A 22,432-nucleotide genomic window follows, 5' to 3' on the forward strand; every position below is an offset into this window, starting at 1 on the left:
CTGTGTGGCTATCTGAGAAGTATCACCGTGGGAACAAGGTGGCCCCTAACGATTCTTAGAGCTCAAGGACGTTGTTGGGCATGCTAAAAACCTGCGATGCTCTCTGGAAACGTGTGACTGCATCGGTGAGTGTGTAAGTCTTTACGCTGATCAGGTTCCATGTGATTGATTGGCTGAAATGGTTACTTCTGACCTGCAGACGCGCGGGACAGGAAATTAAATCTTTGCTGCACTAAAACAGGAAGTTGTGCTTCAACTTCCAACCAGAGCAGTGACGAAGATTCGACAAACGAAACTCTATGGCTTCGTTCTCTGGATGTTTTTATTGATTTTCTACAACCTGAGCCAAATCATACAATAAGATATCCAAACAAATTATTCTATTTTTGTGAAAGATAATATCTGCATGTTTTACCATGGCATTACTTGAGCAGCGCTCAAACTCAACTTCAGATATCAGAACAGTACTGGGAAGGAAAAAACATGTCTGTAATTCTTTTTTTCTTATTCTTTTCTCACAAAAGAGTAAAATGTCTGTGGTGGTTTTCTCCCTCCACCAGGTGCTCCTTCCACACGACACTTCCAGTGACATCACACCAGACGTGTGCCGCCATGGACTGTGTCTGCAGGAAGCTGTCTCGTCCTGTCTTGAGGAGGTTCAGTCATCAGTTGTGGTTCTGTTGTTGCCTCAAAGTGTGCCAGTATCCATTTTTCTCCGGTGTGTATCAGTGACGCCACCATTTCTCAGGAGCTGTAGTTGTGGGGGTTTTCCTGCGGGTGGCGCCATGCATCAGTCCACCTGCTCAGGCTCCAGGGCTGACCTTCAAACAGCGGGGCACCTGAGAGTGACGGCAACATTCACTCACTCACACATGAAGAAGGAGCAGAGACCTACACTTGTTAGCTTAGCACAGTGAACGGTAGCGGAGGGGGGGGGGGGGGGGGGCATACCTTCTGTCTAAAGTCATCAGATACAATCTTTGTTTAACCAAACTTTGTCCACTTTAAATTAAAAAGAATTTTGCACAACATTAATTGTGAATAATCAATTCAAAATGAGATATTTTATCTTTAAATTCAGACACATCGTCCGGACTACTTTCCAGACTGGGCGCAGTGATTTGACGCAGCACCTCAACTAAACCAAAGACCAGTCGAGCGACCGCTGCTGCTAATCATGGCCGACGTTGTTTTTTAAGAGAGAATGGGGAGGATTACTGCTGGACTCACGAACACTCTGTGTCTGGTCTGTGTGATGACCTTTCCACTGTGGTACGCTAACACTTCCCTCCCACTACCATTCATTGTGCTAAGCTAACTAGCATGGGTCCCAGCCTCCTACTGCAGCACAGAGGAGAGAAGCATCGACACACAGAGAGGTACATTTCCCATGAAGTTGGTGTTTTCCTGGAAATGAATGTGTGCAACTCCTCCTTTGTTCATTTGACTCCTCAGCCACCGTCCATCACACGTGGACGTGATATTTCAGACCGCTCCTCTGCACGTATTTCCCATCACGGACATGAATGTAACTTAAATAATTCAAATCCACATCTGTGGAACAACACTTTTAAACCACGACCAGGAAGATAACCTGGAACTCTGGCCTGTTTGGGTTGGATCACTAATGAGTTCTAAGCGACTTGCATCAGTGGCGGCTCAGCTGAGCATCGGTGTGATGGACCGAGGCCACGAAGAGTGACAGCTGCAAAGCCTTTTCATCTACGGTGTGTGAGCTGGAACGTTCCTCCACAGCAAGGCAAGGCAATTTTATTTGTAGAGCCCGTTTTCCCCACCAGTTTGTCTCCAGGCTTCATGGCATCATAACAACATCCTCTGCCCTCAGACCCTCACATCGACTGAGGAGAAACTCCATAGAAAACCTTTAACAGGGAAAAATCTGAGAAACCTCAGGGTGAGGAGGGGAGGAGGATCCCTCACCAGGAGGGACAGACGTGCAGGAGATGTTGGTACAGACAAGACAACTGCACACACTCACAGGTTCAGCTGAGGGGATCACGCCTCACCCCGCTGACGCGAACCCTTGAGTCAACCAACAGTCTCATTCCAATAATAATCACGATAATCATCATCATCATTAGTTTAATCAAAGAAGTTCCAGCTTCAGTGGGAGAAGACGTCAAATGGAGTTAAAGTTCTCGTACTTCACTTCAAAAAAGCTAAAATGTTCACAATCAATAATTAAAATCCACTCAAGGCTTCGCTGCAACACACGAAGCGCTCTCCTAACAAGGTCACAGACTTTCTTGCAGACTCAGCCGTTTTGAAGCCGTCGTTTTTCTTGCTGTGTGCTTACATCATTCTCAGCCCGGGGGAGGGAAGGAGCGTGGTTACTTACTGGGAGCGCTCCTGTGTGAGCGCTGGGAAGCCCTGAGCGCCCCCACACTCAGACTGGGCACCGCCGTCTTCACCGGCCCCGGACGTATCCCAGCATTCCAGTGAGCCAGCCGCAGCAGGCTCTTCCGAGTCTCCACGGTGACGGGGTGAGTGTGAGACGTCCAGTGGGGTCGTGACTGGGTCTGATGTTGATGATGAAGAGGAGGAGGAGGAGGAGGAGGATGGTGGGGTGTGTCGTTTGATGTGAGGTGCATCTGAAGGAGGTGAAAGACAAAGTTCTCAGAGAAATCTGGTTACCGTGGTAACCAAACATTTAGCAACCGTATTAAGATCAGAGTGAATCTACATCAGTTCTTCAGGGTTTTTTTTGGTTTTTTGTGTGTGTGTGTGTGTGTGTGTGTGTGTGTGTGTGTGTGTGTGTGTGTCAGAGACGCCGTTAAAAACTGCAACCAGGCACCAAAATAAAAGTTTCATGATTTCACCAAACGGTGAATATTTCATGTGTCCTCTACCTCACCCTCTCCTCCCTCTTTTGCAAACCCAATCATAAGAAGAATTTGCCTCCCCTCCTGTCACCTCCCTGCAGGAGCGGCTCATCATTAACATCCTGTGTAAACGCTGCTCCATAATGCATGACGCCTGCTGGTGGCACAGTCTCCAGAGACCCCTCAGCATTTAGCACCTCCCTTTGATTCAGGCGAGGGGGAGGGGTCTCCGGCGGCGCGGGCCATGCTGGCCGTGATGAATGGTGGATGGTTTACCAGCGATTTGGCTTTGCGTAGTTTGTAAGTGGCCTCAGACAGAGTCTTCCTCCTGCCGGCGTCTGGCTGGGCTGCTTGCCTGCTGCGGGAGGAGGCTCTGCTCTTCGTTGTTCTGCGGGGAAGCACCAGAATGAGAGTCCAGGTAAATGTGAGTTTTCTGATTTTGTGAGCGGATCCTGAAATCAAGAACCTCCTGTCATGGGGTGGCCAGCGGGGCCGGTCTGGAAGCTGGCCCCCTGCGGGTCTGGCCCATGCCTCAGCCCCTCTCATCGCCTCTCTGTCCCATCACACCATATCTCATGTGACACTAGGCCTTGAGGGGCTGGACCCCCCAAGTTTAATCACATCGTAGACATTGAGGGCTTGGGGGAGTGCACGGGGTTGTACTGGGAGACTCTGCCGTCTGCAGCGGCTTCAGAGCAATCAAGTGGATCCTCATTTCATCAGAACCTCTGCTCTCTGCTGGAAGGTGGATGGAGTGTTTGAGGGCAACGTTGCAGAAGCTCAATCTAATATCTGATTCATTTATTGTATTATTGATTTCAGATTTATCGCCCATCCGTGACATCAGAAGAGCGTTCTCTTGACGATCTCGCCCAGGCAGGTATATACAGGAGGAACAATCGCCTGTGTACCAAGGTGACCTTGACCTCTGACCTCTTCAGTCCATCCTGGAGACCCAGAGGACATTTGAACTGAATCTGAGTCAATTCCAGGCAGACAGACAGACAGACAGACAGACAGACAACCTGAAGGTGAAGTGCCTCCATAAAACAGCCGTGCAGATGTTTGGATCACTGGTGGAACCTCCATTCTGAATATTGGTATTTAATTAATTTTAGCTTCCAGTTTGTTTCTCAAGGTTTCCCAAAAACAAGTTTTCCATTTTACACCACAGGAAAGCTGCTCGCAGTCTTACGCTGTCCTGGCATTGCTGGGGTCCACATTGTCCAGATAGTTGAAGCGGACCGTGTCTTTGGGACGTCTGTCTGAGTCCCTCCATGGTGGTGGCGCAGCCGTCTTCTCTACATTTGGCCTCCTTCTAGAGATGCTCCCACCCGGCCGGGTGGTGGATGCTGCGCCCTCCTCACCGAGGAGGACGGCTTCTTCGTGTCCTCTGATAGTTGTTGTCACAGCTGGATCCACAAACCGCCGCAGGGACCAGGCAGTCTAGAGGTGAAGAGGACGATTAAGCACAACGAGAACTGCTTCTAACGCTGATAAAAGTCTCCTCTGACCTGTGACAAGGCCAGACACGTGTCCTGCACCGTCTGGATGTAGTGTCTCTTCCAGACGCCCTGCTCAAACGGCGTGGGGGAGAAGCTGACGCACCAACCGAGCCTCAGACACTTGGGCATCCACAGCTGGTCCAGCTCTACAATGCTCCTCCAGTGCCAGCTCACCTGCCCACACACCGGATAAACATGGATGTCTATGAGGTGAAACCATCAATGTGCCGCTAGTGTGGATGGGTGTGTACCTGGGCACAGCGACTGAGGCTGCGGGGGTCCAGGAAGGAGAAGACATAGAGGCAAAGGGCCCTGGGGAGCAGGCAGGTGAAGTCAGCAGCCAGCAGGGGGAGCCGTCTGCTCACGCTGAGGCTCAGAAACCTGAGCTGCTCCACCGAACAGCCCAGCACGAAGTCCTGCAGGACCACCCTCCTCTGGCTATCGGACCACCTGTCAAACTGACGTGCAGAATAGAAACGATCTCAGTCAGAGGGGTCCCCTGGGGGCCTGCTGGGCCAGATGCCCTGAGACAAACGCTTTCAACGTACCCACTTTGCCAGAAGGTTTCGTCTCTCCACAAAAACCTGAAGGTGAGGAGAAGGAAAGATGACAACTCAAACCCGAGGCTCTGCTCACCACTGCCCCAAACTGAGGACGCGTCAGACTGAGTTTCTCCTCAAGCCTGTCTGCTTCTCTCGTCTTTAAGGCTGAGAAAACTGGTCCTGCTAGAGCAAAGTCAGGCTTCACAACTGTGGAAGATTTTCACTTCTACTTTGAAAACAACATCCCCTAAAAGTTTAGGGGCAAATTTCTGTCCGACGGTCTCGATTTACTCCTGATGTCATTGTAAAGTTGTATCACAAGTTAAAGGAAGGCTGAGAGCCGCCGTGACCTTGCTGTTGGAGGGCGGGTGGTTCAGAGGAGTCCAGGCGCTCCGTTTGGTCTGCAGCTTCGCGCCGTTGGGGGGTGTCCTCTGTGGCATCTTTCTCTTCAGCTGGGGAGGCAAGAGTCGATGTGCGCTGAAACACACCACATGGAACTGTGTCCACTTGTTTTGGGACATTTCACACACATTTTGGACAGACAGTATTACAACACCACCTTGAGCACTTTTGCTATCATCCCTGTCAGAGCGATGTCCCGTCTACAGCTCCCATGTTCCTGGCTCTGTCAGTGGGTGCACACACACATCGGTTCATTTGAAACTGGAGAAGTGACGCAGTACTTGGTCTCAAACACTCACCATCAGTTCTCCTTGGCTGGCAGAAGGAAAGAAATCCAACTCCTAAACACAAACACTCTCTCTCTCTCTCTCTCTCTCTCCTTCTTCCCACTTCCCTGTTTACTTGTTTCCATGGAGACACTGAATGTGCTCTCCTTAAACGGACTCCCTGACACACACGTCAGGGAGGGCGGTGCAAAGTAAAGCCCAGTGGAGGGTGAAGTGTGTGTGGCTTTAATGATGACAAATGTAGTGCAGAATGTGCCGCTGCAGCAAAAACCACCTGCCCCTGATAGGCTGCAAAGAAAAAAAAGAATAAAAGATTTGTTTCAGAATATTTGTGAGGATGTGTATCACACACACGCCCCCCCCCCCCCCCCACACACACACACACGCCCAGACGATGTTCAAAAACATAAACAAATTCTGCATGGATTAAATCCAACTGAACCAAACCCGTGACTTCCCTTCTTCATCCAGTAGGGGGCAACCTCACATCGAGTAATGGAGAATGCGTTACGCAGGACACGTGAATCACATTTTAAAATTAGATTCTGTATTTTTGTAATGAGGCCGATCTGTAGAATTAACGTGAAGAGAGACAGCAGAATTTAAAAAAATCAAGAATGTTGTCCGAGTCCCAAATCCAGGGGCGTGAAGAGAATTCATTTGATTGATCCAGGCTTTTATTCTGGTTTCAGGGTTGGTATAGAAATCACGGAGAGTCACTAGTAATGACACTAACGACCATACTTCTCTTTCCTACTCAATACTGTGATTGAAGTATTTCTCTGGCCACCAGCCTCCTGCAGCTCAAATCCATCTGATGCTGCTGTGTGGCGACTGATGACATCGCCGCTGGGAGAGCGACCATCTTTGCTGTTGGAGGCATCGTGATCGAACCCTCTGACCTCACAGGAAGTGAACATTTCACATCTCAGGCCCTCCTGTTTGAAATGACGAGCACCAGGGCCTCCAGATGAGAGCGACAACCGCAAGAGGATCGGTGTCACACACACGACAGGATGTTGCTGTTTCACAATAAACGCAGCAAACGCCAGCCCTCCAGATGCAGTGTGTGTGTGTGGGGGGGGGGGGGGGGGGGGTGTCATCAGGTTACTGCCACTCTCTGCTCACAAACCAGGAACAGTCAGTGTGCCGCTCTTACTGGAGCTCAGGTGGTTGTCCTGAGCAACACAACGGCCCTTTACCTTTAAAAAGCTCTGGATTTTCCTGTTGTTCTTGACATGATCAGAGAATCAAGAATTACAACCACAACAACAACCATAATAACCACCACCACAATAATAATAACCACAACAACAACCATAATAACCACCACCACAATAATAATAACCAGAACAACAACCATAATAACCACCACCACCACAGCAATAACAACCACAATAACCACAACAACTATAATAATAACCACAACCACCACAATAATAATACCAGAACAACAACAACAATAATAATAATAACAACAAAAACAATAATAATAATAGTAATGATGATGATCATGAAAGAAAGTAAAGATACTGGTAAAGACATCTCAGTGTACTGGAGGCCATCGTAACACAACAATATATTTCTGACAGCGTCAATCAGAGCTCGTGTCACTCATGTTTGAGGGAGGGGCCTGTGTCCTACGGCGCGCGCCCGTGGGGCGTGTCCACCTCATTCAAAAAATAAACGGCGTTTAACCTGCACGGAGGACGTGGTTGGTCTCCAAGTGAAGGATGGAAACGTCAGACAGCACAAATATCAGTGGGCTCGCCCCCGTTAGACCCGGGAGCGCGTGCCCGTTGGTACACATAGGGCTGATTCTACACGTGAGGGGAGGGGAGGGGAGGGGAGGGGAGGGGAAGGCGGGGTGGGGGGGGGGTCCGCCCAACCAACAACCTGTTCTGCGGCGTGTTCAGCTTTCGCACCGCCGGGTGTCGTTCGCGGGTTCCAGCCGTTACCGGGCGGTGCGGGCCGGCCGGGGGTGAACCGGTTCTGTGTTTCTCTCTCCGGTCTCACAAGTTTCTGATTCAAAAGCTTAAAAAAAAAGTGCTCGCGCTCGGGTAGGCGGTCGCGCGCAACCGAAGCAGAAAACCTAAGAAAGAGACGCCGCTGCGTCAAGCTCGCGGACACAACCGCGCCGGAACCGGAAACGCCTCCGTGGTTGTCCCTGCGCGGCGGATGTACTGGTGCCGGCGTCCTCGTTGACGCGGCTTTTAATCTGAAGGACGGGGTCGAAGCCGCGTCTAAGCAGCTGTAGCTTGACAGCGGGTTGGGAGAAGGGGGGAGCGGGGGAAGGGCCGGGGGAGGCGGACAGGAGGAGAGGAGGGTACAGCCTGGCTGGCTGGGGGACACTCACTCATTGTTAACGACTCGAGGAGCGGCCGAGACCCCGTGTCTTCACGTCACGTATCTGAACAACGACCAGGTAAAGTTCCCTCAAATGCGACCCGTCTCTCTCTGTTACCAGAAAACCGAGCGTTTTTCCAGGAACTCGCCGCTCCGTTACCGCCGGCTCGGCTCGGTGAATCCCGGTATAGTAGGCTCTAGCACCGGTACGGAACAGGCTACACACGGCTCGGTTACCCCCCGGTCAGGACCGTCTTTTGTCTCCGCTGACTTGACATTTGATCGGTTTAATTCATCCTTTTCTCCGGGCTGCGCCGGGTGTGGTGACGCGTCCCGTTAACTAATAGTTAGCTAACGTTCCACTTTCCCCCGAGGAGGAGCCGTTGATACTGACCCGCAGGTAACAGCGGCAGAATACTGGCGTAACCTCTACAGTGTGTGTGTGTGTGTGTGTGTGTGTGTGTGTGTGTCATAGACGGGTTTATAATCAAGTGTTATTGTGGAAAGCTGTTGGTCTCTCATGGGCGTGTACAGTGAAACGTTCACAAATTGTTAACCAAACAAACAAAAAACCTCCAGATAAATGAAGATAACTGTCTGACCTGTAGCCTCAGAGATGAAACATCCATGGCAATAATTTCTCTACTCTCTCTTCATGTGGAACCACACACACACAAACACAGGAACTCCTCCGTGTATCTCTGCTGATGCTAAAATGTCCATTAACCCACTGATCCATGTCACCCTGACACCAGCAGTGAGCCCACCAGCCCTGATGAAGCAGCCCCCTGTGTGTGTTTAGGGTGTAGCCTCTAGTTCACAGCATCAGATCCTTCAGACGTCTTCAGGATCGGTTGTTACGCGATGAGGAAGCCTCCACTGAGCTGCTATTATCACCAAATATTCATGTTGGTCTTCAATTGTCGTGCTTTCCTCTTTCAGCCTGAACGCTGCCGTGTCTGAGGTGCCGCTGCGTAGCATCATCGCCAGCCGTGGAGGAAGGAGGAGGGGGTTGTGAGAGCACAGCGTCTGAAAGGACCAAGGCAGCGCTCAGGTGATGGAGATCTGGTGACACGCTGCAGCTGCTGACTTACAGCCCTCGGCAATGGATGCAGCCGGCTTCAACCATGGTGGCGCCGGCATACGCTGCTGGAGCCGGGCTGTCCCTCTGTGATCGCAAGAGGAAGAGGAAGGACCACAGGCTGCCAGCGAGACCTTCACAGCCCCCCAGCCCCGACAACCCCACGTCCTGGTGACTGAGCCTCTCTCCCTCCCCGTCTGAGTCGTCCTCTCCTCCTCCACCAGCTGGTCATGGGTCTGCTGTGGGTGCTGTCAGTGTCCATGTTGACGGCGTGCGTGGCCATCCCCATGGACGCGGCGGCTGGCAGCCACAGCCTGTTCACCTGTGAGCCCATCACGCTGCGCATGTGTCAGGGGCTGCCCTACAACTCCACCTTCATGCCCAACGTGCTGAACCATTACGACCAGCAAACGGCGGCCCTCGCCATGGAGGTACGGTACACTGGAGATGCTGGTGTGGCTGGGGATTCATTCGGTTTGTACCCTGGATCTAAAATTAATCAATAAATAATTGCTTTCTTGTAGAAGAAGAAGGTTCAGGCATGGGTTCTGTGTCCTCTGGCTCACCAGACTGAGCGTCTTGGGGCTCTGGGTTGTTAGGAGGCAAACCAGCCTGACCTTCACCAAATACACCCTTTGAGCGTCTGCAGACGGATGATTCATAAAATCAGTGATCATTTGCAAATGAAAACCTTCTGGAGATGGACAGCATTCGATCTTTGGTTGACACGGCGGTATTTTACAACTGATTTGGCCGATAGCTAATAGTTACAGATTTGTGATATTTTATGATATTCTTTGAATGAAAATAAGATCATACATGATTTTCAAATTCTCTACGTACCCAAAAAAATGCATGTTAATTTGAATCAAATTAAAAAAATATATATATAATGTTTTATTTATTTCCAAAACATTTGGAAACGCCTATAAATCAGGTGTTGATTACAATACCTCAGAGGGGACTTGAGCAGAACGGGGCTGATATAAATATCGTCACACCAAATAAAAACACCTGCCCGTACAGATTTGGCGCATATTTTATCATGCATCCCAACATCAGTAAAATATTTTATCATTATTATTATGTAATTATTGCCTGCAGATAGTCGGCTGTTTTAGACAGTGTTAAAAAGCAAAAAATAAATGAATTTTTTGATAAAAATAATTTTAAAAAATCCATTTCTACCATCGTACGTTGCACTGAAACACTGAAAATAATTGCCACTCATTCCTTTTGAAGGTGAAAATATGGAGTGACAATATTACCATGAAATATTCCTGAAAAAGGAATTGAGAAACGACTGCGAGGTGTGAACCAGCTGTTGGACCCCCAAGGTTGAGCCTTGTGGTGGTTTTTAATGGAGAATCAGGCCTCGTGCTTGGTGGTGGTTTACACCGTGGCCGTGTTCATCGTCTCTTTCATTGACTTTTCCCATCACCCACTACCCCTGAGGGGAAATTAGTAAATATGTACTATTAAATATCATTAATTAAAAAAAAGTCTGCAGGTAGTTTCAGTCAGTTGAAGAAACGAGCGATGAGGGAACGATACATTGAAATATTTCCATTTGAATTTATCTCGCGGGATTTTAGCAAATGATAGATCATCAGCAGCTTGATCAGTGTAATTGGCATTTGGTGCCTTTCAATATGCAGTTTAAATATTTAATTTGGAGTTTTAAACTACATGATAATAAAAGAGATATTATACCAGATTTGAGGGATTTTAGTCTGAGCCTTTGATGGATTTCTACTAAAGGTATTGACCGGGAAGACAAATGGTGACGTAATAACTGATCTCGACGCTGGATGAAGTCGAACGCCCTTTTAGAGCAGCGTGACGTCCTCGCGTGCGTTCACCTCCCGCCTGCCTCCTCTGAGCTTGGTTGAAACGCGTTCTCCTGGTCTGCTCTCTCTCTCTCCTCTCTTATGTTGGGCCTCGGCGTAGCTGTGGATCACACACACACACACACACACACACACACACACACACACACACACACTCTCATAAAAACAGACTCAACATGGAGGAATTGTCAGGTCACAACTGAGGTCTGTGGAGTGATTAGCATTGCTGTCATCATCAGTAGCCTAAATATTAGCATCACCGCGGCTAACTGGCTACTTGCTATTATCTCAGGAGCTAGCCTACTTCAGTTTGGTTCCTCTTGCTCCAGGGACTGTGAGTGTATTACCAAAACATTCAGAAGAAAATGAAGTTTTAATATTTAGCCCTGAGGCTTATGAGAACTGTGCATTATTAAACACCACTGATTCAACAGGGTGTGTTGTCCTAAAATGGTTCCTGGCCGCACATTAGTGATTTACCTCAGTATTGGGCGGGGGGGGGGGGGGGGGGCTTCTCACATTGACTCCATTTTACATAACAGGATTTTAGCAGTAAGTCAGCTTAGCCTGAGAGTAAAAACACCAAATATTCTTTGTTTCAGTTTGGTACGACTGATGGATTCAGGTCTCCACCAAGGAGGTGGTCAGAGGCTGACTGCCCACCTGGCCTGACCCTAACCCTGCTGGGGGGTTGCAGCCTGAGCAAAGGGAGAGCGTCCTAAGTTTTGGGAAACTGTCTGGGTTTGGCTGAGGTGGCCTTGGTAGAGGTGCGTGCTCTCCAAGTCCCCTCGAGTCACATCCATGCTGCCATTACACAGACACATACCTGGTGATACTTGGGTGTTTTTACCACAAACACTCTGGTTGGCAGTAACTGCTGAGTGTTTCTGAGCGAAGGCTCTGATTGGTCAGCTGCAGGGCGAGTCGTCTTATAATTTGTGTTAATGAGCAACACTGATGACGTGTGGATCGAGTTACATTCATTCACTACTTGGAGGTTGAGCTTACACCCAGCTAAAGTCCTCATCATCAACACAACTGCTAACAAAACATTAGCCTGCACACAAACCAGTTTGACTGCGATGTTACAGTTTTAGCCCAAGCTAGCTAGAGTCCAGCGTCCTCCAGTCCTCATGCAGGCACGCTGGCCTAGAATGTCCCACACACCCAGCAAGTCTGACTCAGACGGGTCAAGACAAGTTTCCAGTAATAAAATCCTTCCACTTTTCGGGATCAGTTTTCTCGTTACAAAGGCTGTGCAGGGATGGGTTTGATGCGCTGCCGTCAGGACCGGAGCTCGGTGCCCACCTGTGTGGCTCAGGATCGGGCAGGGATGTTCTCGTCCACACCGCCGGGGATTTACTTTGACGTAACCTGGATCAGATCTTAATACGGGAGAGTCGAGGAGGCGTTTTGTTTCAGGTGAACTGAATGAATGTCAGTAGTAAGTGAATATTTTGACAGGTTGTATTTTGTAAGTCTTAGTTTATAAAAGACATTTCAGGATGTTTGAGCTTTAAGTCCATGTTTGACTGTTTCTATCGCTTTGATAATCTAACGATTACCCAGCCGTGACATCTGACTGGTGCCGCACTGCTGTCCTCTTTGAAACATGGAGTGAGGCATTTAAACACAATCATGGAGCAGATGCATCACCTCGTTAACTTAATCCCATCTTTCATACAGGCTGATCCTGCCTGCAGCTCAATCTGTCCAGCAATTACGGACTAAACTGCACCAAAACAATCGACTGGTCGCTCTGCCTGTCTGCCTGCGTGTAACAGCGCATCTCTCTATGTTTATCTCATTCTATCCACTCTCAGCATCCCGTTCCCATTGGCTCTCGTTTCCTCTGTCACTTTACCCTTTGACCCCACCCGCCCCTCCTAGCAAAGCAGCGTTGAAGTGTGTCGTCCTGCCTGCCATCTGTGCCTGCTCCACCTCGCTGCGCTCTCCCTGGTTACTCTGAGCAGAACGGAGGAAGAGAGAGGTTCAGGGCGGGAGGAGCTGAGTGCCACGAAAATCCTGGGTTATGTAACCTCTGAACATGCCCTGCCTGGCTCGGGGAGCATGCAGCATCACTTGACATCACTCCATCTCACACGCTGTGCTCGCATTTTGACTCATCTTTGGAAACAATGCGGGGCTCCCGCTGCGCCTGCCTCGCCTGCCTCGCCTGCCTGCTTATACATGCTGTGTCCTCTGATGTCACCGCAGAAATACTCACCCGTTGTCCGGCTGCAGTCACTCTGCCATGTTGTTGAGTTTGCCGTATTTTAGGAAAATAGAGATAGACTTGTCATGCTCCGATCAGGCGGGCTTCAGCGAAAGTATCCGTCTCATTACTGCGCTGTTCCTCACCAGTGGTGTGTTGTTGGAGGCCAGGTTAGCTTTTTACGCCTCATCAGTGTGTGCCGTTGCAGTGAACACAGAGAGGCACTTCTGGTTTAGACGGTGTTCACTTTGATTGGTCATGGATCCTCAATTAAGTCTCTTTTAGTGCTCAGAAATGCTTGTTGGGTTTGGAAAATACACGGAAACCCAAAGGGTTCCAAATCATGGGGACTAGGCCACTGTTTGGCACTTGTTTTCCAGATAACTCGCCCTAGATCCAGTTCATGGGAGAATTCAAAGCCTGTAAGATGTTGAAGGCGGCCAAATGAGAATTGACAGTTGATTTTAAAGCGAATTAGGTCCACTGAATAGCCATGATAAATGATGATGAATGCCTCGCACCGTGGAGAAACGGGGAGTTGGACCAGAACCAACGCCTGTCCTTCTTGCACTTTTTGTTGAAACCCATTGAAGTCTTGTGTTTCTCAATTTCTTTTTCCATGTCATGGCTTTCAAGGATTTCAGGGTTTTTTTTATATGTTGGAAAAGTAAATGCTATTAGTCAAGATTTGGTTTTAAACCTTCCTGGTGCTTTATCTCATGAGCAAAACGTCATAATTCTAATTCTAGACTAGGCTGACCTTTCGTGTGGTGGCACAGAATGTTGGGATGTATCGCCAAACACCACAATTAGCCGGCATTAAGAGAGCAGATTGACCAAAGGATTTTGGAAGTTTCCCCTTGTTTTTTGTTGTTGTTTTTTTTAAACAAATACACATTTGATATCTGTTTTGAACACAAAACTACACAAGGATTTCTAAAAACAGGAGATTTTCAGTTTGGGGATTCACCCTCGCTCAGCCCGCCATCACTGACCGCCGAATGACCTCGCAGCTGAAGTGGGACAGCGGCCTCAGGGCTGGGAATCTGCTATTTCTGTGCCACAATGATACTGTGCCATACTCACACAAGATAAGCGTGGCGGATTTGACTGGCATTTACAAAAAAGAAAAAAAGAAGTGGGGTAAAATCCTCTTCTTTAGTGAAAGACGTGCATGAATGTGAATCGGGGTGGGTTCATCAGTAAACCAGTGAGGCATCCAGAGCAGATGGCACCAGGATCACCACGTTACTGGCTGACATCAGCTCTTGTCTTTGTGGAACGATTATAAGTCTTTTGTTACTGTACTTCCTTCAAGGGAACCCAACAGAGGCACATATCATGTCTGAGAAGCATTGCCAAGAACTGCGAGCCGTGTGAGCAGTGATTGTTCTCCGTCTACGCTGGATATTTGTACCCAGCTGGAACAGAATGAGGTTCTAAAACTGTTATTATTGCTCCTGCACTGAGGTCACTGGGCCAACACCATCCATAGAACAGTCCAGTTTTGGAGGTTGCTTAGATATTTCACTGGGCAGACACACTGAGGAGTGTGACTATCATGGTGAAAGTAATGAGGGTGAGTCTGTCGGGGGGGGGGGTGGCAGCTGAAGATGTTAATGAAATTAGATTGATAGGAGAGATTGACTGGCTGTCAATGGGAAGCCAGCAAATCATTTCTAATGGCGGCAAAGTAACAAGACAAGGGACTCCTCTTCAGTGGAAACAAACAACTCTGGCGTGTCACCGCTCCTCGATGACCTCGGCGCTACCGCAGCTACTTGTCGTGCAGCGACACAAAAGCTAATCACTGCTCTGATTCTGATACACCCATTTCCTCCTCTTTGAGGAGGTTAGTTCGGCCTCTTGTCTCAGGTTTGCAGCACATCCAGTTGAAGTGTATCACGTTCCAACTGTTGTACACAATAACCCAGATACTCCACCCAGCCTCTGGGAGTGGATGGCAGCGAGGCTGAGGTGCCTACCTGAAAATAACTCTGCAGCCCGCTTGGGTCAGACATGCATGTTACCCAATTTAACATGCTTTTGTGTTAGCTAGTAAAGATGTATCCCAGTTCAGCAGACACACACACACACACACACACACACACACACACACCAACATGGTCTGATAAATCCTAGTCAGCGTGACCTACGTTATAAAAGAGGCTCTTGTTTTATTTACTGTCCAACACGGTGTTTATTGGCTGCAGGCTGAATGAGAGCACATCCAGAGAACAAGTCGCTAGTCCACAACAGCCTCTCCCAGAGTGTGTGTGTGTGTGTGTGTGTGTGTGTGTGTGTGTGTGTGTGTGTATAAACAGGCCTTACACACTGTCACAACGCAAGGTTTTCAAACACTTTCTTAGTGGTGAATGACACGGCTGACGCGGTCCACCCATCGTTCCACTCCTCCACCCTCTCACCCCCCAAACTCTTTTGTCCTCCCCCTCCCCCAATGCAGGGCTCACCCGTTGCCCAGGAAACGGTCCCAATTGTGCTGTTAACAAAGGGAGCAGAGGCTTTCTTGCCTCCCGGGAGGTGGTCCCCTCCACCCTGCACCCTGACCTCCTCGAACCCTGCTCTCCTCCCTCTTCCTCCTCTTCCTCCTCCTCCCTGGTGATGCATCACTCGTTGCCAAGGCGCTGAGTTTGGAAATTTGGTGAATTGGAATGGCAGCAGAGGAAAAAGGAGGATAAAGTAGGGAGAGAGGGAGCAGCGAGGCTGGAGGAGGGAGGGGGAAGATGGGAGGTATTTCTCAAAGACCAGTTGGTCACGATGGGCTTCTTTGTCAGCGGTTCATCAGTCACAGCGCTTTAGCAGCTGACTCAGAGAATCCATTAAACTCTAATTACTTCAGCGTTAGGAGGTCCATGCAGCCACACTCTACTGGATCGGACAGCGTGCATTATTAATATCATGATCATCATAATGTTATTCAAAACAAAGTGTCTTAGAGAGGTGAGACAAAGGTCAAGTTCTTCAAAAGCAGACGTTTGAATTGTTGGTGTCACCCAAGAGAAACCTGTCAAACGTCTGCTAGACTTTTAGCAGTATTTACTGCTGGTTCTCCAGTGCTCATTTGTAGAAGCGTCATGACCAGTGGTGTTGAGAGCACTGCTGGTGTTGCACCCAGCAGAATGCAGCCTGGCCGTGGGCAGGATCAGAACCACGCATGGGCTGCAGTAGAAGGACACATCCGTTCATTGCATTTAAATAATGTAAAACTCGAGAAGCAGACGCGCTGCCCAGATCTGAAGCGGTCGTGCCTCAGTGAATCTCGTCAAGCTTGCACTTTTTTAAATGCAAAATGATGATTATTTTGTCCCTAAATCTGGCTGTCAGTGCAGAGCCGCTGGAACTCCCCGACTCAGATCTGCGGCTCACGCTTGTGTCGTCTAAGTTCTCCTCGCCCACACTGGTCGAGCTCAGAGCTTTTTGTGCGTCTCAGTAGGTGGCGGTGGCTAACCAGTAGCTACAAGGTTGCTTCCAGAGGTTGTCAAGGACATTGAACGTCATCAAGCCTGACTGCAGTTATTCTGTTGACGGCTGGTCTGTAGCAGTGCTCTTAACAATGTGCTTTGTTATTGATTGTAATTACTTACTATTATTTATGAACAACCTCACACACAGCATATTCTTCATGCTCCTGTCGCTTTGTGTCCGCCTGGGCTCATTTTTTCACTTTGACATTAACTCTCGGCATAATGACTTACGTTTGATGTGAGAAATACAAAAAAAAATCATGTTCATTTTTGTTAATAATTTGGTGAAAAGAATTACATTTTTAAAAAGGAATCCATCATTTCCAAGTGCCAAAAAAGTGCCTGACAATCAGTCAGAATTGGTCGGGGTTCTTTTTTCAGGATTGAGATCATGAAAATGCTTTTTTTAAATTTTTTTTTATTTTTATTTTTTTAATGAGATGTAAAATAAAGTGGTTTTGATTTGGGTTGTTCTTCCTGGAGGAAGTTCGTGTTACATTGATGTGTTTCAGGGTCATCAAGTGATGCAGTCTGGCTCCTCTTGATGTCATCTACAGCTTCTGACTATGATAATTTCCATTTTTGAAGGTCGAATAATTTGTTTGTTTGCAAAATATTTGCAATTTGATTTTTGTTGAGTTAACTAATCTATCAATAAACAAATAATTGCTGTTCAATATGTCAGGTTTTTAAAAACTACATAAAAACAGCAGTCTTAAGTAGGGCTAGAACTGGTGTGTGTGTGAGTGTGTGTGTGTGTGTGTGTGAGAGAGAGAGAGAGGGACTGACTGAGTGGCATAATATTTCACATTTTCAGAGATCAAGAATCAGAGCTGTAAACGTAATGAGGTTGCAGGGAGGCGGAGGCTAATCTTCCTCTATGGTCCCGCCTCCAGGCCTGTGTTGTGTGTTACACGCTTGACTCTCCTTACACGATCACCTCTGGGCTGGAAAGCACCACGAGAAACCGCTGATGCTTCATTGGAACAGTGCTTCACCAGCTGTTTCCAATATGGCCATGAACGCGGAATCCCCCGTGGAGAAAACCGCGAGCTCTGCAGGGTCTCAAGATGGTTGTGCCGGGAGTTGTTTGGGCTGCTGACGGCGCCGGTAAAGCTGTGTCCAGTCTTACGTCCCATCCCATACTGGCCTGCATGATGAGCTAACAGTCATAAAATGGCTGAATAGAGATGGAGGAGGGCAGAGGGCTGATGATGGAGGAGTGTAAAAATAGAAAAATGAGACGCCTGATGAATAGGAAGAGGGCTGAATGTAAGGAGACGCTCAGGAGATCATCTCTCCTTTCTCTCTGCTCTGCAGCTCCGTTTGGAGAACACTGTGTTCTACGGAGCGCATCAGTAGCCTGCGGGAATCCAAACAGAGGAGAAGAGCAAAGATGCAAGCTCACTTGAGTTGTGTTAGCATGAACTACCCACTCAGAGATGATCTAACAAGAACGCGTAAATGTCAAAGGGTTCAGTCCTGCCAGCCAACCCGAAGGATGGATGGGGAGTACATGCAGTAGCACCTTCCCCCGGACTCACGGTGGGGTGGACCTCTGGATGTCTGAGCATCAATAGAGGGATATTATAATTCACCAGAGTGCTGTCCTCCCTACGTACAAACTGGGTTTTGGAGTTCTGCGGTCTTCATGTTAGTCCCTTTATCACGAGGGGGGAACGCAATTGTTTTGACTGATGTTTCCGTTGTGATGTGATTGACAGTATCAGACAGAATTATCACGCTTGTCGTGTAATAGAAATGTCTGACGTGATGCGTGAGCTCTCCCTGCAGCTCCATTGTCACCCATTTTCAACGGTACTTTGATGAGCGTTTTGTTTTTAGTAATATTGCACCTCTTGTGATTTGGATGTGGCACCAGGCCACAATGCAATTTCGCTAAAATTGCAATTAATTATTCAGCCAACGGAGCAAAACAAGACACTTAAATATATCTTTCGGATATGTCTTGTCAACTCGTACACTCGAAAAACGTGACAGAACTTTCCTACTTTTTTCTGACATTTTACAGGTGGATTAATTAAGAGATGAATGCCAATATTTGCTACTGTCAGCCGAGGCAAACAAGCAGTCAGTAGTGCCAGCGATGGGGGGATGAACGAGGGTCACGCCAGGTGTCAATAAAAGAAAAGCGTGCTTTCCTGTGACCTTCAGGAGAAATTGACAGCTACACTGGCGAGAACATCTCAGTATCTGACCAGCAGGTCAGATGAGTTCAGCGCAGGCCGACTCCTCTACAGGGGGAGGTGTGTTACCTCCCTCGTGTTGATGCTTCATAGATGGTTGCGGCTCATCCTGCCATGGTGACGTGTTGTCGCATTGCCCAGTGGTGCCCACTGAAACACGATGACTCCATTTGTTCAGAAATGATGGCGTCGACTGATTGATTGATCAGAGCTATGACAGGCGTGTAAGTGATCTCACATGTCAGACAATCCTACCTGACCACGCACTGGCCTCGTGGCTACTTCCTGTCTCAACAAGGCAATGACTAAACGTGTGGGTGCTTCCGTGCTACGATGAAGCCTAAGACGCGTTATAATCCTTGTTACATAAAGACATCCCGTGTGAGTTGATTGCAGAGTCCATTTTGAGCTGAATGTTGGTTTGATTCTATTCCAGGGACAGCAGCGCCATCCTGCAGACAGATGTCATTGTAATGATGACTCATCTGCTTTTATCCAAATATTTTGATCCGATGTCCTGGCACCAGCCTTGATCGACCGCCGCCAGGGCAGCAGCAGCAGTTGATCTGAATTTTCTGTTCCAGTTTTGACGTTCAGTTGTTGGTGCGTGGCTCAGATCTGTTGTAATTCCATGCTTCCAAGTCTTGCTGATGTCTGTAGACAGACCCGTGTACTCAGGACCGTCTGAACCAGAGAGTTCTGGCCGACCGCCGCCGCCCCTGCCGTGACTCCGTCAGCTCAGCAGCGTGTGAGGAGGCGCAATGTTGAGGAGCAGCTGCTGGAGTTCAACACTCTGATGTGCCTCCGTTAATATAGAGGGAAGCAAAAGTTTCAGCCTCAACAGACATTTTTTAACAGGAGTGTGTGTGTGTGTGTGTGTGTGTGTGTGTGTGTGCGTGCGTGTGTGTGTGTGTGTCTAATCTACTGAACAAACACAAGTAAATGCTGAATTCGTTTAAACCACAGTGACACATCCTCCTTAATATCACTCCTAACAAACAGACAAACTCCCCCTGACTTCCCCTCCCCCTTCCCTCCCCCTCCCTGTCTGTCATACAGTCTTTGGATTTTGGGGGAGGGCATTTAGCGTGTGTCAGACTTGCTGGGGTGTGGCTGGTGACCTTTGTGTCATACATGCACACAAAGATGTATACACATACGCTCCCTCCTGGACACATGAGTGTGTGCATAGTGTTCTCTCTGCCCACATAATTCTCACACATACACACTCATACACACTCGTCCGTACATTTACATATCAACATGTGGTCCTCCGATGGCCTCCCTCTTGGTTCCCTTGATGTGTGTGAGACCGTTATCATGCTGGTGCTACTGGAGTGTGTTTGCATGAACATAATATACTTCTGTCTGTACTTTAGTGTGTGTGAGTGCGCACTGCTGTCAATCAGTCACAGCGTGGTCTCACTGTAACACAAAGGCCCTGTCAGCAGTGTGTGTGTGTGTGTGTGTGTGTGTGTGTGTTGGGGGTTGTTAAGCTTGTAGTGCTTCTGCTTTCTGGAGGGAAGGAGGAGAGGTGATGGAGGACGGGGGAGGGGTGTGTGTGTGGGGGGGGGGGGAGATTATTAGGAATGGGGCCAATGTTGTTTTTACAGACTCATCTCCAGGAACTGTCACATGACATGCTCCACTGCTCTCTTTGTGCCTCCTTTTGGCTCACATTTGGAAGTTGGACCAACAGGGAACAAAGAAGAAAGCAACAACTTTCCAAATATTGTGTGTGTCTGATATTGTGTGTGTCTGATATTGTGTGTGTGTGTCTCGGTCTCCGTCTACCTGCAGCCGTTCCATCCCATGGTGAACTTGCAGTGCTCTCCGGACCTCAGGATGTTTCTGTGTGCCCTCTACGCTCCGGTGTGTACAGAGTATGGCCGGATGACGCTGCCCTGCCGCCGCCTCTGTCTGCAGGCCAGGAGCGACTGCTACAAACTGATGGACATGTTTGGGGTCAGCTGGCCCGAGGAGATGGACTGCAATAGGTCGGTACAATGTGCACCGATCCACATGTCTTCAGCTCTGACACTGATGCCAAAACTCTTTTTTTAATTTATTTTTTTTATTGATATCACCACCATCATCATCATCGTCATTATTATTCATGTGGCTGGCATTGAATATATCACAAAGCATCTTATTCGATCTGTATGTGTGGATCAGCATGAATCTGGATCAGCATGAATCTGGATCAGCATGAATCTGGATCAGCATGAATCTGGATCAGCGTGTGGATTAACACCATGGTTCTGATATGCGATCTGTGGGGAAGATCAGTGTGTCTGTCCCCAATTCCAGTACTCCCAGTCTAGTGTCCCATCACTTGTGTGAGATGAACCATCGCTAACCAGCCCAAATCTCTCCAGATGTGTTCTGGAGGGAAAGCAATCAGGTCAGACGTGAGAGCCATGTAATCGCCAGTTAGTTGATGGTCACCTCCAAATGTGTCCTCCTCCCTCTGTCTGTCCTCCAGTAAGGAGGGAGGGCCAGCGTTACTGCGGGGGTGGGCTGGTCTCCTGGCGTCTGGAAGGTTGACACACGTCCTCTTTAACCTCCCTCTACGGGATGTGTCTACAGCTGGAAGCTCAAAATCATTTTAGCAAACAGGCGCCTTGTTGCTCTAAGCTTCACCTTCAAAACCAGTGCTGAGATGGTCTCTCCTCCCCCCCAGGTTTCCAGACTGTGACGAGTCTTACCCCCGCCCTGTAGACCTCCTGTCCAGCACGGACGCCACTGAATCCCCCATCTCTGTCCAGCGAGACTACGGCTTCTGGTGTCCACGAGAACTCAAAATCGACCCTGAGCTGGGCTATTCCTTCATGGAGGTGCGGGACTGCTCTCCTCCGTGTGCCAACATGTACTTCACGCGTGAGGAGCTGACCTTCGCCCGCTACTTCATCGGGGTGGTGTCCATCGTGTGCCTCTCCGCCACCCTCTTCACTTTCCTCACTTTCCTCATTGATGTGTCACGCTTCCGCTACCCAGAGCGTCCCATTATTTTCTATGCTGTGTGCTACATGATGGTGTCCCTGGTCTTCTTCCTGGGGTTCCTGCTGGAGGACAAAGTCTCCTGTAACGCTGCGAGTCCCGGGAGGTTCAGGGCTTCAACCGTCACTCAAGGCTCCCATAACAAGGTGAGAAATCCGTCCACGACTTCCTGTGCTGCTTCTACACAGCTGACATCACAACAATGACCCTCTGTCTTTGTCGCTGCCAGGCCTGCACGCTTCTCTTCATGGTGCTCTACTTCTTCACCATGGCGGGCAGCGTCTGGTGGGTCATTCTCACCATCACCTGGTTCCTGGCTGCTGTGCCCAAATGGGGCAGTGAGGCGATAGAGAAGAAGGCTCTTCTGTTCCACGCCTGCGCCTGGGGGATCCCCGGGGTTCTCACTGTCACCCTCCTCGCCATGAACAAGATCGAGGGAGACAGTGTGAGCGGCGTGTGTTTTGTGGGCCTGTACAACCTGACAGCCCTGCGCTGGTTCCTGCTGGCACCGCTGGGAGTGGATGTGGTGGTGAGCCTCTTTACATGGTTCCTCTGACTCCTGATAAGGATAAATACTTCCACTAGATGAGGTGGGTTTCCTCCAACTCTCCCAGGTGGGCGTGGTGCTTCTGCTGGCGGGAATTGCCGCACTAAACCGAGTTCGCATGG

The 22,432-nt window shown here is 48.9% G+C and overlaps 2 protein-coding genes across 13 annotated transcripts in view; one reads left to right on the forward strand and one right to left on the reverse strand.

Annotated features, from left to right (window-relative positions):
* Positions 1-310: 310 nt before the first annotated feature.
* On the reverse strand, positions 311-8,772 carry fbxo16 (F-box protein 16). 11 transcript variants are annotated; one of them, XM_086190139.1, is made up of 10 exons: positions 8,528-8,772; positions 5,450-5,515; positions 5,241-5,367; positions 4,897-4,932; positions 4,600-4,806; positions 4,358-4,522; positions 4,039-4,289; positions 3,120-3,231; positions 2,360-2,612; positions 311-839 (listed from the first exon to the last, which is right to left on the reverse strand). In XM_086190139.1, exons 3-10 carry the CDS (start codon positions 5,328-5,330, stop codon positions 745-747), a joined length of 1,209 nt encoding a protein of 402 aa, XP_086046265.1. In that variant the 5' UTR covers positions 5,331-5,367; positions 5,450-5,515; positions 8,528-8,772; the 3' UTR covers positions 311-744. The 11 variants fall into 11 exon arrangements, with proteins under 11 accessions (XP_086046265.1, XP_086046260.1, XP_086046261.1 ...); XM_086190134.1 differs by lacking the exon at positions 8,528-8,772 and adding an exon at positions 7,936-8,301 and having other exon boundaries at positions 5,241-5,342; XM_086190135.1 differs by lacking the exon at positions 8,528-8,772 and adding an exon at positions 7,936-8,301.
* fzd3a (frizzled class receptor 3a) overlaps positions 7,856-22,432 on the forward strand; it is a 20,774-nt gene continuing 6,197 nt past the window's right edge. The window contains exons 1-6 of one of the 2 annotated variants that reach the window (XM_086190128.1): positions 7,856-8,004; positions 8,868-9,437; positions 20,564-20,760; positions 21,447-21,909; positions 21,993-22,292; positions 22,378-22,432. The exon at positions 22,378-22,432 is cut by the window's right edge and continues 197 nt beyond it. In XM_086190128.1, the coding sequence (XP_086046254.1) occupies positions 9,237-9,437; positions 20,564-20,760; positions 21,447-21,909; positions 21,993-22,292; positions 22,378-22,432 (1,216 nt within the window). In that variant the 5' untranslated portion in view covers positions 7,856-8,004; positions 8,868-9,236. Of the gene's footprint in view, positions 8,005-8,057; positions 8,326-8,867; positions 9,438-20,563; positions 20,761-21,446; positions 21,910-21,992; positions 22,293-22,377 lie in introns of those variants that run through there. The other variant, XM_086190129.1, reaches the window with a different exon arrangement.

This window comes from Aulostomus chinensis, chromosome 20 (assembly GCF_037954235.1).
Source record: "Aulostomus chinensis isolate RoL2024-O1b breed Wild chromosome 20, RoL_Achi_v1.0, whole genome shotgun sequence".
Classification (NCBI taxonomy): domain Eukaryota; kingdom Metazoa; phylum Chordata; class Actinopteri; order Syngnathiformes; family Aulostomidae; genus Aulostomus; species Aulostomus chinensis.